Source organism: Strix uralensis, chromosome Z, assembly GCF_047716275.1.
Source record: "Strix uralensis isolate ZFMK-TIS-50842 chromosome Z, bStrUra1, whole genome shotgun sequence".
NCBI lineage: Eukaryota > Metazoa > Chordata > Aves > Strigiformes > Strigidae > Strix > Strix uralensis.
In genome coordinates this window covers 99,706,488-99,722,843 of record NC_134012.1, presented here as the reverse complement: position 1 = coordinate 99,722,843, position 16,356 = coordinate 99,706,488, and the positions used below count along the sequence as shown (strand labels likewise).

The window sequence follows — 16,356 nt, the reverse complement described above, 5'->3', positions numbered from 1 at the left end:
TTCTGGCCCATGACTGGACTTACTCCTGCAGGAAATGAATCAGCTGAGCCTCATCACCAAATGCTTCATCATTTAAAAAAATTCCTGGTGGCAACAAAACCCTGCCAGACCCCCAGTCACTGTGACATCTTCCCATTCTTTCTCCCATGCCTTTGCATTCAGCTGTTGCCTCCTGCCATTGTAAAGCTGTGACGGGTGGGGACGTGTCCTCCTTTTGTCTGTGTAACACCAGGCTCCAGGGGGGGTCCTGCTCTTCGCCTCTGGTTTCCAAGAATGACAGTAGCAGTGAGAATAGCTTAGCAACAGCAAGGAAGGAGTGCATCAAAATAATTCCTGGCTGCTCTGGCCAAAAGGTGATGATCATCCGGGGAGATGCTCCGGAGCGGTTGTGGTGGGCATTGTATCAATGCAGAGAGTGTGGTTCTGCACTGACCTCTCTGTAACCCTGATGGCCTGCAGGGAAGAAGGCTCCCACCCAGAGCTGCTTGGAAAATAACAGTTCGTTAAGCCAAATAATTTTAAGGAGAAATTCCTAGTTTTGATTAGTTTTTCACTAGGAAAGATTTCATGGCTCCCAGATGGAACTCCTGGATATTGTAGTAAGTAATAAATAATAAACCAGGGTAAAATGGATAATAATCCACTTTAAAAGAGCAGGAAGCTCAACATTTATGGCACCTGTAGGGACGTTGCAGGCTTTATCCCAGCAGCTGGTGTGAGCGGAGTGATGCCCGGGGAGATAGTGGCTGTGCTTGGAGACATCTTTCTGGCTCTCTCATTCTCTCCATCCCCACTGTGAATTCCTAAAGATCTCAGTTCAGTCCAAAAGCAGAACAGGTATGTTTTTGAAATCATGAACATTTCTATAGGAAATAGAAAAATATCCCACTTGTCTTAAGTGACAGGCTCTTTGCAGCGGGTGCTGGGTGGCTGAGGCCGAGGCTGGTTTGTTCTTCAGCACCAAACGTGGCAAGTCAGAGCAGAGCCATGAGATGTGGAGGCAGAAAGGACATGAGAGGAGTTAAGCTTTCTTAGTAGCTAAAAGCTAAAATCATGACATGTAAATTAATATGCCAAAAGGTCTGGGGTTTGCTGGTGATCTCGGGGAGGATTAGACAGGTTTTTCATCAGCACCATTTAATTTGAGAGGTTTCCATGCACCCAGCAATGCCACTTCCATATGAGCAGAATATCTCAGACCCGGGTTATGGTCAGTGTCTTCTGCAGGAGCTCGGCATCTCTGATAAAAACAGGCTGTCACCATTCTGCTCAAGGAAACCGAAGTCAGGAGCCTTTTGCAAAATAATTGCCCTGTCTTTAAAATTGGCATGCTGACACCTCCTTTCCTTGCAGAAATCGCATCAAGGAGTATGAATGAACCGCAGCATTGGAGAGCTGAGCATTAAGGGAAAAGGGAAAATCCTTCAGCATCACTTGACCTCTTTAAAGACCTGCGGAGGTAGAGTAATTCTGGTGTGAGCGGCTCTGGAGATCACAAGGAAAATAAAAAGCACCACGGTGGGCGAACGGAGCTGCTGACATTCCATGCCACATACTCCCAGGAAGTGGAAAGAGCAGCAGAGAGAGTGTTTTGCTGCCCAGGGCAGGGTATCACCGCCTCGGTGAGTGGCTGCAGGAGGGATTTGCACAGTACTCCTGCCGCTAAGAGCGCATCCCCTCACATTCACATGGCTAGGAAAGCTCTTGGCTCGAGTGACCCCTCCTGATGGGGAAAAATTGCGGCTCTTGGGTTCGTGGGGTGCTTGTTACTGAAAGCAATGGCACAACAACGAGAGTCAAAGATGCTCCTCTTAAGGATTGATCATTTGCACAAGCAAAGAATAATTTCATCGCTTTAGGTCAGCTATTCAGTGCCAGGGAGTGATTGTTGCTATTCTGCAGGTTTTAAATTCCACATATAGAAATCTGAGAGTGCTTTACACACCTTCCATTCTTGCCACCTGTTTTTTCTCTGTTTTTATTCTTTTTCTTCAATGAAAGAGAGAGTAGGATTTGTAGGAGAGGAAGAGAAGTGGAACGACAGAAATTGTTCTCTTTTTTTTTTTTTTTTTTTAAGTTATAAAACCTTTCTTCTATTCAATTATAAAACACAGCCCAGGCAGTAGAATTTAATGGGATTGGTGTTAGTTTCCTTCTTGGCTCCTTCTGCCTAATTTGTTTCTGAGATGATGGGGCAGGAGGGGTAGAGATGGGGCTGGAGAACAAAGTGGGAGAGGGAGGGGCTGCTTGGATGTCAGCATCCTCAGGGTGCATCGAGCTGGGGCGAAGGCCAGGGGAGGCCCCCACACTGACAGAGCTGACTGCACCCCAAAGGGTGTGCGGCAGCTCTGGTGAAATAACATCCCGGGTTAATCCCTGCATCACCCTGCGCCTGCTCAGCCCAGAACTTCTTGGTTTGTCATCATCCCATCACGCCACCAATTATTTTATACTTAGCACTTACTGCAGAGGGGGGAGATACCGCTTATGTGGCACAGATTCTACTCTGGATATTTTTGTTCTGTGGGCATCAAACTGGGGTGAAAACAGGTCGTGGTGTCTTTGTTTGGCAGCCACTCCTTACCCTGCATAGTCTCTCCTCCCCTCCTCAGCCTTTCAAAAACAGCCCCTCTATGAACATGCTTTGTAGGACCAATACTTCATATCCCTTTGCTTACAGAGAAGGCTAATCTCCATCAGGTTATGAAATCAGCTCACATGCTTCAGTGGCATTACCCACTATTGATATCCCCATTCGATCCCCGTTGAGCTCTCTTTGTTGGAGGTAACCGCTTCTCTTACTTCTTCTAAGCTGATTTCTTAGGCCGCATCATTCAAGTCCCACATCCCCATGGTATTTAGATGTAGTAAAAATGACTGAGGGGAAAATAAATGGCAGCCAGCGAGCCAACTAAACTGTCTGACTATTAATGGTCCTGTTAGTTGCAAATTTACTTTACCACAAAGCCCCCAGCATGTAATCCTTAGATGAATGCCTTTGATTGTGAGGGAATATTTACAGCTGACCCTGCCAGCAGTCTGCAAACCTGCAATGGGCCTCCTGTCCCACATTAAATCCGCTGGCATCTGTTCCTGGGTTCTTATCAAGCACATGCTCTGTTGGTGCAGTGTTTGGGCTGTAGTGCTCGTGGATACGGTGGGCCTTGATGAATAAATCCCCGCATTCCTGTGAAATGCTAATTCTTGTGAACGTTGTCACACAGGGAGGAACGTTACAGTTTGTACCTGCCTCTGGGCATCACCATCCACAGGGAGGTTTCCAGAAGGCTTTGATCCCCGCCGGCTGCCCCCTCCCCATGGCAGGTCTGTGGTCCTGCTGCTGGACCACCCTTCACCAAAGACAAACTTCTTCTTGGCCTCTCTTTGTTGTGCCATTTTCCCAGACATGCCTGAGTGACGCAAAGTGATTTTTACGACGATTTTTACCTCTTTTCCCCCCTGCCCATGCCTCGCATTAGTCCCCCAGCTGCCTGATTGAGCGTGTTGTTCTTGCAGAGACCCTCAGGTGATCTTATGCCATCTCCAGCCACCGCAGAGCTGCGCAGGAGCAGAGGCTGAAGGCCAGCGAGTCCTGACGCCTATTCCCCGTGTCCAAGCGGACAAGTGCAATTCAACGGCTTGTCATTCCCAACACGTCCTGTGGTACATGAGATGGATCCAGACCGCTGGGCTGCTTTGTGTTGGACAGAAGACCCAGTGGTGGGTGGTGGGCCTGCTCCATCCATTCTGCAGACAAGGATGTCTTTTAGGTCTGTGCCGAGGAATGATGTATATTTTCTCTCTTCTTACGCCTTTACCCAAAGCCCATACTTTTCCACCCAAGCTGTATGAATGCTGAGCATGTTTGGGCTTGAACATGGACATGGAGCCAAGCCCAGTGGCAATGCAGAGGTGTCAGGGATGGCCAGGGGGATGTTTGCTTCTTCTCCTTTCTGAGGTCCTGTTTTGGTGAGGGACTTGAGAAATATCTCAGAAGTCTGTGAGCACTTGACCCTTCAGATGGTGGATGTTGAGCCCCCAGCAGCGCTTCTGCTTTAACTCTCCTGCATCCAGCAAAAGGAAGAGATTAAAAAAAACAATAAATCACTAACACTGCTCCCCTGCCTTTTTTTGTCAGTGGAGCATGGAGCTGCTAGAGAGTCCGGAGAGGAGTTTGGGGGGTGGTGATTTGGTTTAGGGATTGCTTTAATGTGTGTATCCTTATCCACATGCTTTTTCTTCAAATCTGCAGGAATATTTGGCCCCAGTCTGGAGTGGATGTGGTGCCACCATCAACGAGATGTACTCAGCACTCAGCTGGACTGCAGCTCGAGAGGAGACCGTAGGAACTGACAGAGCAGGCAGCGGCTCCCCTGCCTGCTTAGATGGGTCTGACAGACTGGGGCACAGCTCTGGCTTTTGGGCTCAATTCTGGTAATTAGCAGCTAAAAGATCTTGCAAGTTGGTGTTCTGGCAGAATAATTAGAAAGCTGATAGCTCCTCCTTCTCCAAAAACTTGCCAGACTAAAGCCCAAACCAGCCATCTAGAGCTTCCTTGTCAGCACTCCTAAATCCACTTTAAATTTATCTCAGTGACACTCAGGCTTTCCAAACTGATCCTGTAAGTCTGGATGGACACCAAAATGAGGAAGCTCTGAGCACGCCCCTCAACTTCCCAGTGCCTATAGGAAAGAGAAGGAATTATGTATTAAAAACAATTCATTTGTTACTTACTTTAGAAAGCCCTATAAATATATATAATGTTAGTTCTCTCCATTATTGCTAATTTGCACTCAAGCTTTAAGGTTGCAAATCTCAGGTAATTGGGGCAGACAGCTCATCCACGTTCTTCCTCTCTTTGTGGTCCTGATTACTGATTTGGCTAGTGTTTAGGAGATGGTCTGGCAGTATTTCACTGTGATTCACATTAAAGGGGAATGGTATTTTAAACCACAAACATACACTTTAAGCAGCACCTTCTGTTGGCTTCACTTATACCAACAATATTATTAATTTCAATTTTTAACCAGCTGGCATGCTTTACTTTGACAACCCATCAGTTATCCCATTCCTGAATCCAGTCTCATTCCTCAGTGTCTCAACAAAAAGGACATCTATCGCATCCATCTGCAGCACATGCAATACGAAAATAGGAGAGAATGAGATGTCCCTGAGGATGGTGGTCCCCCACCGGGCTCTGCTTCACCCCTCAGCCATTTATTCCTAATTGCCTAACTTCTCCCATTTATTGTGTCTGCTGAGTGTGTGGATCTTATTAGGAAGAGTCAGTGGCTCTGTAATTAATTAAGAAAAGCTTGGGGCATTTCTTAATACTTTGTGCTCGTGCTCCTGCCTGGGATGTACAGACATTGCTGATATTCATCGCAGGAACTCCCAGTCCAAGGACAGAGGCAGACAGACTAAGGTCAGGGCACAGGAAATACAAGAGGGTTTTTCTGTGCAGGTCAGTTATACCCTGGGCTGCACCCAGAGCAGTGTGGGCAGCAGGGCGAGGGGGAGGATTCTCCCCCTCTGCTCTGCTCTGGTGAGACCCCCCTGCAGTGCTGGGTCCAGCTCTGGGGGCACCAACATCAGAAGGACACGGACCTGCTCGAGCAGGGGCAGAGGAGGCCACGAAGATGCTCAGTGAGGACAGGCTGAGAGAGTTGGGGGGGTTCAGCTGGAGAAGAGCAGCCTCCCAGGACTGAAAGGGGCTACAGGAAAGGGGGGAGGGACTCTTGATCAGGGGGTAGGGATAGGATGAGGGGGAACGGTTTTAAACTGAAAGAGGGGAGATTCAGACAAGGTAGAAGGAAGAAATTTTTTATCCTATTGCCAGCAATGCCCCATCCCTAGCAATATTCTAGGCCAGGTTGGACAGGGCTCTGAGCAACCTGATCTAGTTCAATGTCCCTGCTCGTTGCAGGGGGTTTGGATTAGATGACCTTTAAAGGTCTCTTCCAACCCAAACTGTTTTGTTATTCTATTCTATGATTCAAGGATACGCTTCGCAGAGCAAGGCTGACCTTTTCTAAGCAGAGCACGACGCAGGAGGTGTGTGCAGAGACCTGCCGGGCAGGCAGGAGAGGGGAGCAGTGGCAGCAGACTTGCCCAGTCTGGGCTGTGGGTGCAGGACTCGTCCCCTTAACCACCTCCCCGTGTGTAATGCTCCCTCCTTACAGTTGCAACACACCTCCATGGCCTCTGCCTCCCGTCCCGTGCCCGTGCAGTTGGCCTGGCGTCCCTGCATGCTGCAGGTCCAGCACCCGACTGAGTCATGGGATGGGGTGGGAGGTGGAGGTGTGCTACCTAGCAGGGCCCCGTGTTCAGCAGACGCCTGCCACAGCCTTGCGCGGCAGTCCCTACCCATCATATGACCTTCCCGAGCACCGGCATGTGACCAGGCCGTGAGCACGCTGGAAAAAAAACATGTGGAGGGGAGAGGAGAGGATGGAGAGGGGGAGGGTGGCTCAGCTAGAAGGGATTAGTAAGCATGGGCAGATAGGGAAAGCTCTGAGAGAGGGGGGCTTGTGTCAGAGATGTTGCAATAGCGAAGGGAGAAGTAGCTGGGATGATGGGAAGAGGGAAAAATCAGCGAGCCGGGAGGGAGGGATGACCTCAGAGGTGACATTTGGGATCACAGTGGGGAAGTCTCTTGTGGAGAGGAAGATGCTGCAATCATCAGAGCAGAAGAGAGCAGAAACTTGGGGAAAATCTCTGACAGTAAGAATAGGAAGGAATGAACACAGAAGCCACGCAGTAGGATGATGAATGAAGATGCTGGAAGGGCTGCTACAGACATGAAGTTTGGGAAAGAATAGATGTTCAGGGCTGTAGCTTCTTGCCTGGCCAAGAACAGAACCCTGTCTGCTGGCTGCAACTTCTGCACAGGTTGTGTTAACAGGCATCATCCAACCTCATTTCCCAGGGTCTGAGCGGATCTCTGCCTCAGTTCAGAACAGGGTGGGCTGCAGGGGTGACACAAGTGGGTCTTGCCTGCAAGGACCATTCCTGCCTCGGGTCCCTCCCTGCGGTGTCTGCCATGAGGGAGGTGGAGGTGCAGAAGCCCCTGGAAGAGAAGAACAGGTTTGATTGTGGTTTATCAGCTGATCCAGAGGAGCTCTTGACCAGGGCAGCCACAAAAAGACAGAGCAGATGATAGCAGAAGAGAGGAGGAGGCTTCTTCGACCCATTTTGGTTGGGAGATGCAATGCAACAGATGGATGGAATTTGAGGCTGTGTTTCATAGTACAGGGCACACTCAGCTTTAGAAATGTTGACAGAATTCACAGATCAAGAAAAGTTGAGGTTGGAAGGGGCCAGCAACCCCCCTGCAGGTCAAAGCAGGGTCAGCCAGGGCTGGTTGCCCAGGATATTGTCCAGCTGTTTTTTTACTACTTCCAAGGATCAAGACTCCACAACCTCTCTGGACCACTTGTTCCAGGGTTCAACCATTCTCACAGTAAAAAAAAAAAAAGTTTTCTCTTATGTTTAAACAGAATTCCATGTATTTTAATTTTACCTAAATGGTGGATGCAAACTGTGGGCAATATACCTGATTCCAGGAATGTTTTTGGTTTCATTAACCAAAAGCACATTTAAAGCAGTTCTTTTTGGTTACGAGCTAGACAAGTTAGAGCAAATGTAAGCCCAGGATTTAATTTATCCCAAATAGTGTTTATGATCAGGCACCTACATGATGTCTTTATTTACTGCCTTACTCATCACAGTGATTGGCTGGTCCATTTCTGGCAATTAAAGCCAGGAACAAGCAGTCACAGACCTGCACAACCTGCGTAAATGGTTTGCTGGCAAGAAATACACTGAATGAACATAAACTTCAGCTACAAGGTTATTTAATCACATAGGAGGTTTATTTTACCGGTGATTCCCCTCCGAGCTGGGCGTGCAGGGGGTGGATGAACCCATAGCTCTAGGACAACGTGCCAAAAATGTTGAGTATTAAGACAGTATCACCTATTCCTGTGGTTTTTTTGTTTTGATCCGGCTGGCGGGTCACCAGCAGCGTGGGGAAAGGTGCTGTGCCTGCTGCGTCACGCTTCAGCCATGGTGACGGTAGGGACAGATACTCAGCTGTCGTGACGCCGAGCTCCCCTGGCTGTTTCCTCACCCCTGGACTGGGTACAGTATATACACGACAGAAATAAATCAACTGTGTAGCTAACCTCTTCTGGCAAAGAATTGTCTGTGTTTTAGGAGGACTCACGGGGAATGAACAGAATTCCAGTTGTTCATGTTTTAGATGATACAGTTATGATGATATGTATATACAGAGATATATATACGAAAATAACTTTATGGTATATCTGCTTAAGAAAGGAAGTTTTGGCCCCCTATGGAAGCACCACTTTTTAAAAATCACAGGAAGGAATATATAGCATAACCGAGCTCTTCAAGTGAGCAAGACAGAACTACTGATGCAGAGCAAAACTCCCCTAGTGTCTTGTCCTGCTAGTGATGATCAGTCCATCTTCTGGGGATGCATTTCCTCCTTTTCCCAGCCAACAGATCTTGCTCCCGGGACTCACTGCCCGGGTCAGTAGATTTTAGGACATGGTTGTGGAGCGTGGCTTAACTGGAGAACTCACCCACCGTGTGTCCAAATGCTGCTGTTTTGCTGACCATGTGAGGAAAAGGCAAACAACGGGAGTGAGCTGTGCCTCTGCAGGAGCGATGCATCTGGGAGGAGGAGTGCAGGAGTCTGTAGGCTGGCCAGGAGAGAGGAGTTCAGGGAAAGAAGGTGCAGGCAGATGTCTGAGGACTGGAAAGCTTCAGCGTTTCCAGCATTCAAGCTGGTTTCAATTTAAAATGTCTTTGTCTTCAAGATTTTCTGCTTAACCATTAGGACAAGGAACCCATTTGTATGTAATTTTGCAAATGACGGTTAATATCCCCACATAACCCTTGGACTCAAAAAAAATGGGTCTGTAAGATGCCAAGAAATCTACAAAAAAAGTTTTGAGGAATTGGCTTCTGTTCCTGTGCAAAGAACGGGTCAAAACCCTCTCCTATAGCACGGCGGACATGCAGTGTGTTTTGGCGAGCCAGAGTTAAGCTTGGCTCACTAGCCCTGATGGATCTGTCTGTCATGGGGATTTTAGCATGGACCCTCCTGTCGCTCTACCTGCCTCTCTGTTAGAAATTACTGCCCCCAAGCAAGGTGGCAGTGGCAGATGTGCACCTGAGTCAACAGCCAGGCACTCGAGCTGCGACAGAAAAGGGGCTAAAAGTGATGCCATGGCCGCTGAACTGGCCGAGCACAGGCACAGGTTGGCTTCTGTTGCGTCTGTTGTGGCAGTGGTTGAACTCTGGAGCTGCTGGAAGGTGAGCAGTGGGGTCCTATGGCTGGAAGTGAGCTCTCTTTTTGGTTCCAGACCTGCTGGGAAAACACAGCTGCAGAGAGCCTTGGAGCTCAGCCCTCCCTCTGGCCGGGAGGGATGGTGGCTATCAAGGGCATTGACTGATTGCCACTTAGGATGACACCTGGCTTGGCAATGCCAGTAGGACTGATAAGGCCGCTTGTTTATTCACAGCTAAAGCCACAACAGGAGTTACGTGATACAACATCCCCGTACCTTTACACTCCCCGCTGCCTGCTGGGCTCTTTCAGGGCAGGTGAACGGGTGCAGCCCCAGGAGCACCTCCAGGGGAGAGGTGTGAAGTCAACACTTTGCAGGCTCCTCGGCAGAAAACCCGCAGCAGGAAGGGTGGGAACATCTTTGCCACAGAATAGCCTCTGGCCTCATGGTTAGGATGCAGCTTCGAAACCTCTCAAGGGAAGAAAACTGAAAGTGGGTCTCCCACATCCTGGGCGTGTGCTGTGTCCACGACGCCACTGGGTTAAGATGGGCACTATTGCTTTCTGCAGGTTTCTACCTCATGAGATGGTAGAAACCTTTGCTGCTCTCATGAGGAGCCCTTGGTGGGAGGATGTTACCAGCAAGAGCTTCCAGAGCACAAAGTAGAAGAATGGTTCAGGTCTGAACACAGTTCGATCTTTGCTTTCAGTGCCTGCTGAGAGAGCGAGGTCTTCCTGGGCATGCAGAGCACAGTCCCCAGGGCTGGATGGTATGGACAGGGGAGCTAAGAGGGATGGCACCGGGGGAGTTTTGCTAAAGTCCCATGGAGTTGAGATTCCAGTAGGATTAGAGGCAGCTGCCTCCTACGCAGTTTTCAGAAACATGATTTTGGACTCGTGTGCCTAAATTTTCTGCCTAGGATCCAAAAGCTCTTTTTGAGGCAGCTCATGCAAGCTAAATATCCAAGGCAGGTGGTGCACTGGGGGAATAATCTGGGTAAATCTCAACAAGGGCGCATGCTCAGCTGCCCCAGCCCTGATCTCAGCACCAGATATGCGCTAGGCTGTCTCTGAGAGCAGTAGTTAACCTCCCAACAAAGATAAAAACATGCATCTCATTTCCTGACACCATCGCAGAAGCTCCTACCTCTACACTTCCACCACCGCAAGCCCTCAGCGGCTGATCATAAACAGTTCCACGTGTCGGGGAAATAGAAAAAGCAAGTAACAGAAGACATGCCGTTTGTTTCGGATCTGACTGATGAACACAACGACCATGTGATAATTCCCACCATGTGTCAACAACTTATGTCTCACACCTCTCTTCCAGCTTTGAATGTCTTGTTGCTTCTGTGCTCTGCTGCTAAGCAGCAGCTGCTCTAACGGTGCTTCCCACAGAAAGGCTGGTTTCCTCCACCAGCACTGGTTTCATGGAGGCATGGGCAGAGGAGAGGGCAGAAGCAACGAAGGACTCAAGTCACAATCACGTGGGCTGTGAGAGGAGATTCCCGCATTATGGTGGGAAAGGCCATGGAAGTGTTTGAGGACCTCAGCTTTTGCTAGTTTTAATTTATCGCATCTAGGAACTTGGCACTCTTGGAACTATTACTGTTCTTGTTCCATGGAAAGGAGAACTGAAACACTGAGAAAGTGTTGGAAGTCATCGCTGAGATCTCTTTTTACATATTTACTATTTCCTCAAAGTCATGAGACCCCAGAGGGGCCACTTTTTCTTGTCTGTTTATTTTTCTCTAGTAACACTTGACTTAGAAAGGCAGTGGTGCGTGTATTTTGGCAGTGCTGATCCTTCTTCACATTACCACTGTTCTGAGATGCTTGTGTGTACTGAGTGCCTTCTAATCCCATGGATGATGATGGAAGTGCTAATTGGTGAAAACCAATGTTGAGTATCTCAAAGTAAGCATCCATGACCAAAAGCTAGTGTGTGTTCTTGTGTGTCCAGGCTCCTAACTCTTTGTTTTCGTGGGAGCTTTGTATATAAAAAGAAGAAATAATGTTTGCCCACATCCCAGCAGGTTTCCTGGCTTTGAGATTGGTGCTTAGAAGTTACCTGGGAGACTTTGCAGAAAGCTTCCTCTTGGAAGCAAAGTAAAAGGCACATTTTAAGGCAGGTGAAGGGAGAGCTGCAGTCACAATTAGAGCTCTATGGTGTTCAGCCACCTAAATATTTCATAGACTCATAGAATGGGTTGGGTCGGAAGGAACTTTAAAGATCATCTAGTTCCAGTCCCCCCACCATGGGCAGGGACACCTTCCTTAAGTAATTAAACTGTTTGTGATAGTTTTTATTCTTCCCATCTGCATGAAATCCTAGCTTCAAGGCTTTGAGGGTTTTTAGCGCTAAAAAAGAGATCCAAAAGTAGCCTTACGGTCAGAGCATTTACACAGGCAGTAAATTCTTGCGCTGCTGATTTCTAAGCACAGAGTTGAACCTGGACTCTCTCGTGCCAGGGAGGTGCTTGGACACCAGACTGCTGGCCCCTTGGGAAGATGCTTTTTTTTTTTCCACCGTGTCAAGCTCTTCTCAATGAGCCTTTTGCTGGAGCTGGGTACCACTGTCAGGAAATGTTTTGGGTTTATTGAACTGCTGCTTCGTCAAACTTCCTAAGCAGTTCTAGTTGCAAACGCAGCCTAAAACGGAAAAAAGAATATTTTTAACAAGTATTTTTTTTTTTTTAAATAGTGGTGCAATAAATACCAGATGCAATTTATAAACATGAATCTCTTCGGTCTCATCTCTTGGATACCTCTGTTCAGCGACGTGCTCGTCTCTATTCCCATCCTCAACTGCCATCTAGCTGCAGCCCTTGGGCTTGCTCTTTAGTCTAGTCTCAACCGATCTCTGGTCTGTAAACAAAACTGGCCTTGACCTGAGGGTTAATAAAATTGTGTCTTGGCTCCAGCGGACAGGCCTTCCTGAATAAAAGAGGTCTCTTCCCCGGACAGCGAGGGATCTGACGGGGCTAAGCCCTGAGGGCGGCGGGCCCGGCGCCATTTTGCGGGGCCGGGCCCGGGGCTGTGGGGAGCCCCGCGCCCACAGACACGAAGGCGCTGCCTGGCGCACACGCACGCTCGATTTCACACCTCGGGCTCACACACGGGACCGTGCCGCCCTGACCCGGGCGTTCGTCCACCGTCCCCCCGAGCGCCCCTCGCCCCCGATCCCGGCTGGGCTCTCGCGGGATCCGGGGCGCACCGCGAGGGCTGGCGGCTCTCGCGAGAGCTGGCGGCGCTGCCGGCTCCCGGCATGCTCTGCTCTTCCTCTTCCCGCCGCCGCCCTGAGGTGAGGGGGCCATGGCGGACAGGGCGCGGGGTCCATCCGGGCCCATCCCGCCCGGGGCGCCCCGGGGAGGGATGAGGGGGCGAGGGCTCGATCCGTTTCACCGGGCGCCCTCGGTATTTGGGGGGATGGCGCGGGAGAGGACGGACAGGGGACGGAGATGGCAGGCGGGCGTGAGGTGGAAGCAGGCCCTGGGGAGAGGCCATGGCTGCGGTGATGACTTTCTTAGGACACCTTTGGATTTAATTGTGAAAAGAATGCGTGATTTCTGAGCAGCTCCTTCAGTTAGCTATCAGCAGGAAGGTCAACACACCCGTCCGCATGTCTACGTTAGAAGCGTAATATGGGGTCTTTTTCATTGCTTTGCAGTTGAGCTCCAAAAATGGTGCGCTACTCTCTGGATCCGGAGAACCCCACGAAATGTGAGTTGTTTTTCGTGAGTGTTGGTTAGGAGCCTTTACTGAAGCCGTGGAGGTTTTAATTCTAACAGTTGGTCTTTTTTGTCCGCAGCATGCAAGTCACGGGGGTCCAACCTGCGAGTGCATTTCAAGGTACTTCGCGTGTGGATAAAGGAAACATAAATTCATTTTGTTTTGGGGTTTTTTGTATTTTTTTTTTTTTAACGAAGGCAGTGTCTTTTACTCTCCTGTATTATTATGTAGTTACTTAAGGGTGGTAGCATAGGTTTATGGCCTGTGCTTGCGGTAACTGCTTCTAAGGGTTTCCATCCCCAGGATGAAAAATAAGATGGTGTGTCTTAAAGAGCTACCCATCTGACCTAGATAATAAAATACAACAGGAAAACGGTTGCAGGGAATTGAGGAGGAGGAATTGGGCTACTGATCTATTTCATTTGTCTTACTTCGCCTTTCTGGTTGTTTGGGAAGAACATTGTGTTCATCTGATCGTGCTGCTGGGCGAGAAGTATGGCGGGGGGAGAGGCTTGAGGTGTTTGGCATGAGGATATGGGTTCCTCTGGAAAAGGTGCAGGACATGATCGAGTTAACCACAAAACCAAAGCTGAGCGGATATTTCTCTGCTCGGCGTTATATAGTGCAAGTGAAAGAGAGATTTCACTTCTTTTGCTTTACTCCTTTATTATGATCAGGTAGCATCACAGTTACTCTCTGACTGTCATGTTTAGTGTGCTGCCTTAAGCAGTGATACTGTATGCTTGATTTTTCTTTTTGAACCTTCTCTCCCTTCTATAATTCCCTCATAGAAATAATTACATTGCTTGTAGTTTGTTTGTGTAGCTTGTTTTCTTGTCGCCTGCTCTGTGGTGCCATATTTGACATTTTAGTAGGAATTTCCCCTTCACGCTCCTGCTTTTTTGGATTAGTGGCCAAAGACGAGCAATGAAGAATATAAATACTCAAATTTTAGTTTTGCTCGTTGGAAAGATCTAGCCATTAGGTTAAAAACCAATAAGGATGTGCCAGAGCCACAAATTCAGTAATGGAGGTCATACCAAGGGTTAGAAAAGCAGGTAGCAAAAAAAAAGCATTGTTAATTTTTCTTTAATTTTGTTCTTCTCTGCAACTGTTTCTTTTAAACTGAATTTGTAGCAAAAAGAATAGGATCCAGGAAAGGGAGAGAAGTGCTTTTGCCCGCATTGTAACTTGGAAAGATGTGTTAAAAGGAACTTTGCTGTGCTCTGTGTTGGTAGAACACACGTGAGACGGCCCAGGCCATCAAGGGCATGCACATCCGCAAGGCCACCAAGTACCTGAAGGACGTCACCCTGAAGAAGCAGTGCGTTCCCTTCCGTCGCTACAACGGGGGCGTCGGGAGATGCGCCCAGGTGAGGTCCGAGATGGAAACGTGGGAGGGAGGCCTTGGCTCGTTGAGAGAGAAAGATGGATGTTGAGGCAGTGTGGAGAATAGACTTGTCATGGTTGATGATAATGTTGTATTAAAATGTAAGAGTTACTCTTAATTCCAGTACAGCCAGCATTGCATCAACTTGCAGTGTCAAGTCATTGATCAAATTTAATTATTTTCGTATCCGATCTTACTAAAAGATGGCAAGTTAACAGCATGTAAAAGGCAAGTTGTGTTGCAGTAGGACAAAAAAGAGAACTCTCCTCTTCTTCCAGGCCAAGCAATGGGGCTGGACGCAGGGACGCTGGCCCAAGAAAAGCGCCGAGTTCTTGCTGCACATGCTCAAAAACGCGGAGAGCAACGCTGAGCTCAAGGTGGGTCATGCAGGGGTAACTCAATGCCGAGTGTTGGTGTCGTGCTCTGTGTCGGGTGCTCCGGAACTCGGTGGTGGGACAAGGCCTGAGTTGTACAGAGGCCTTGGTGTGCTGTTTGTTTGAAGTAGGCTACGTGTGTTTTTCAAGTGAAAATGTGAGTAGTAATTTTTCACAGGTAGCTAGTTTTCTGTGGCTATTGACTGTTTGGAATAAACGTGGCTTAGATCTCAAAATCTACAAAAGAAAGCAAAATCTGTGGATTCTTGGTCAATTTGTAGTATACTCGGCACTTAATTTGGTGATTGATGGCAGTGATGACTATCTTAGGACACCTTTGGAGTAACCATGAAATAATAATATTTTTCCTGAGCCATCAGCATCATTTTAAATCCATCATGACCTGTAGAAGGGTGATTGGTGTTTTTCTGACTTCAGCTGGTGCTTTCTTGGTAAATACTCAGTTCTGTGACACCGCCGAGTTGAGATGAGCTTCTGGGGGTGGTTATTGATGGTTTTTGCTGCGGAGGTTATTAATTTGAAGAGGAAAAACAAGTCACAAGTGTTATCTCAACCCCCTGCCAGGGTCTTGATGTGGATTCTCTGGTCATCGAGCACATCCAGGTCAACAAGGCTCCCAAAATGCGCAGGCGCACCTACCGAGCGCACGGCAGGATCAATCCCTACATGAGCTCCCCCTGCCACATCGAGATGATCCTCACCGAGAAGGAGCAGATCGTTCCCAAGCCAGAAGAAGAAGTTGCTCAAAAGAAAAAGGTACTGAAGCATCGTGTCCTCACTTGTCTTTAATGTCACTGGCAAGAAACGAGGGTGTTGATGCTCTGCGTTTTTCAGATGAGAGGGGTTGCTGTGATGACTATCTTAGGACACCTTTGGAGTACCCATGAAAAAAAATAAATTATTTCTGAGCAACCTCAATATTTACTGTAAACACACTGTGGAGAGCTTAGGAAAATGGTTTCCTCATGGAAATGGTTCTTCCCTCCCCCAGAGCAGTCAGCATTCTCCATCCCTGCATGTAAATCCGAGCTGTTAGAGTAAAATTTGCATCGAGTTGAAATCCCGTGAGCAGTGTAGTGCTTGTAGGGACTTGTACTTACGTGCAAGTATGGTTAGTGGTTCGTTTCTTAAATGGGTGAAGAAATTTCTAACAATTCTCAGCACTTCTTTCAAGGGATGACTGTGAACTGTTCTCATTTTCTGCGTTTGTTTTTCAGATATCCCAGAAGAAGCTGAAGAAGCAAAAGCTAATGGCTCGGGAGTAAATGTGACACAGCAGGTGTACATAAATAAAACTTCAAAGTTTCTTGTGCGAGTGCTGCTTTGTTCTGTTGGTGCTTTTACTGTAAATCTGCTCCACGTTATGGGTGACGGGAGCTGGGGGCAGTCAGCGCTGCTCCCACCCACGCCGTTACCTCACCCGGGGTGGGACGGTGGTGACTTAGGACTATTTTCATGTATAAAACAAAATAATGGAGAAACAAACACCGGGGGGTCCTATCCCACAGACACCCCCGGGC

At 48.3% G+C, this 16,356-nt stretch overlaps 1 protein-coding gene and 3 non-coding genes across 4 annotated transcripts; all 4 read left to right on the top strand.

Moving 5' to 3' along the window:
- The first annotated feature begins 12,481 nt into the window (after positions 1 to 12,481).
- RPL17 (ribosomal protein L17) lies at positions 12,482 to 16,142 on the top strand. Its single transcript, XM_074856364.1, has 7 exons — positions 12,482 to 12,623; positions 12,990 to 13,042; positions 13,131 to 13,171; positions 14,290 to 14,424; positions 14,720 to 14,818; positions 15,401 to 15,592; positions 16,054 to 16,142. Exons 2-7 carry the CDS (start codon positions 13,003 to 13,005, stop codon positions 16,099 to 16,101), a joined length of 555 nt encoding a protein of 184 aa, XP_074712465.1. The 5' UTR covers positions 12,482 to 12,623; positions 12,990 to 13,002; the 3' UTR covers positions 16,102 to 16,142.
- On the top strand, positions 12,829 to 12,897 carry LOC141938445 (small nucleolar RNA SNORD58). The gene has a single exon (XR_012627291.1). It is a non-coding gene; the product is annotated as a small nucleolar RNA SNORD58 (small nucleolar RNA).
- On the top strand, positions 15,125 to 15,192 carry LOC141938444 (small nucleolar RNA SNORD58). Its single transcript, XR_012627290.1, has one exon. It is a non-coding gene; the product is annotated as a small nucleolar RNA SNORD58 (small nucleolar RNA).
- Positions 15,681 to 15,749, top strand: LOC141938435 (small nucleolar RNA SNORD58). The gene has a single exon (XR_012627281.1). It is a non-coding gene; the product is annotated as a small nucleolar RNA SNORD58 (small nucleolar RNA).
- Positions 16,143 to 16,356: the final 214 nt, after the last annotated feature.

Coding starts and splice junctions, on each gene's coding strand:
- RPL17 (XM_074856364.1), top strand. CDS start 13,003: ATGGTGCGCTACTCTCTGGATCCGGAGAACCCCACGAAAT. Junction 13,043..13,130: donor TCCGGAGAACCCCACGAAAT/GTGAGTTGTTTT, acceptor TTTTGTCCGCAG/CATGCAAGTCACGGGGGTCC. Junction 14,425..14,719: donor GCGTCGGGAGATGCGCCCAG/GTGAGGTCCGAG, acceptor CTCTTCTTCCAG/GCCAAGCAATGGGGCTGGAC.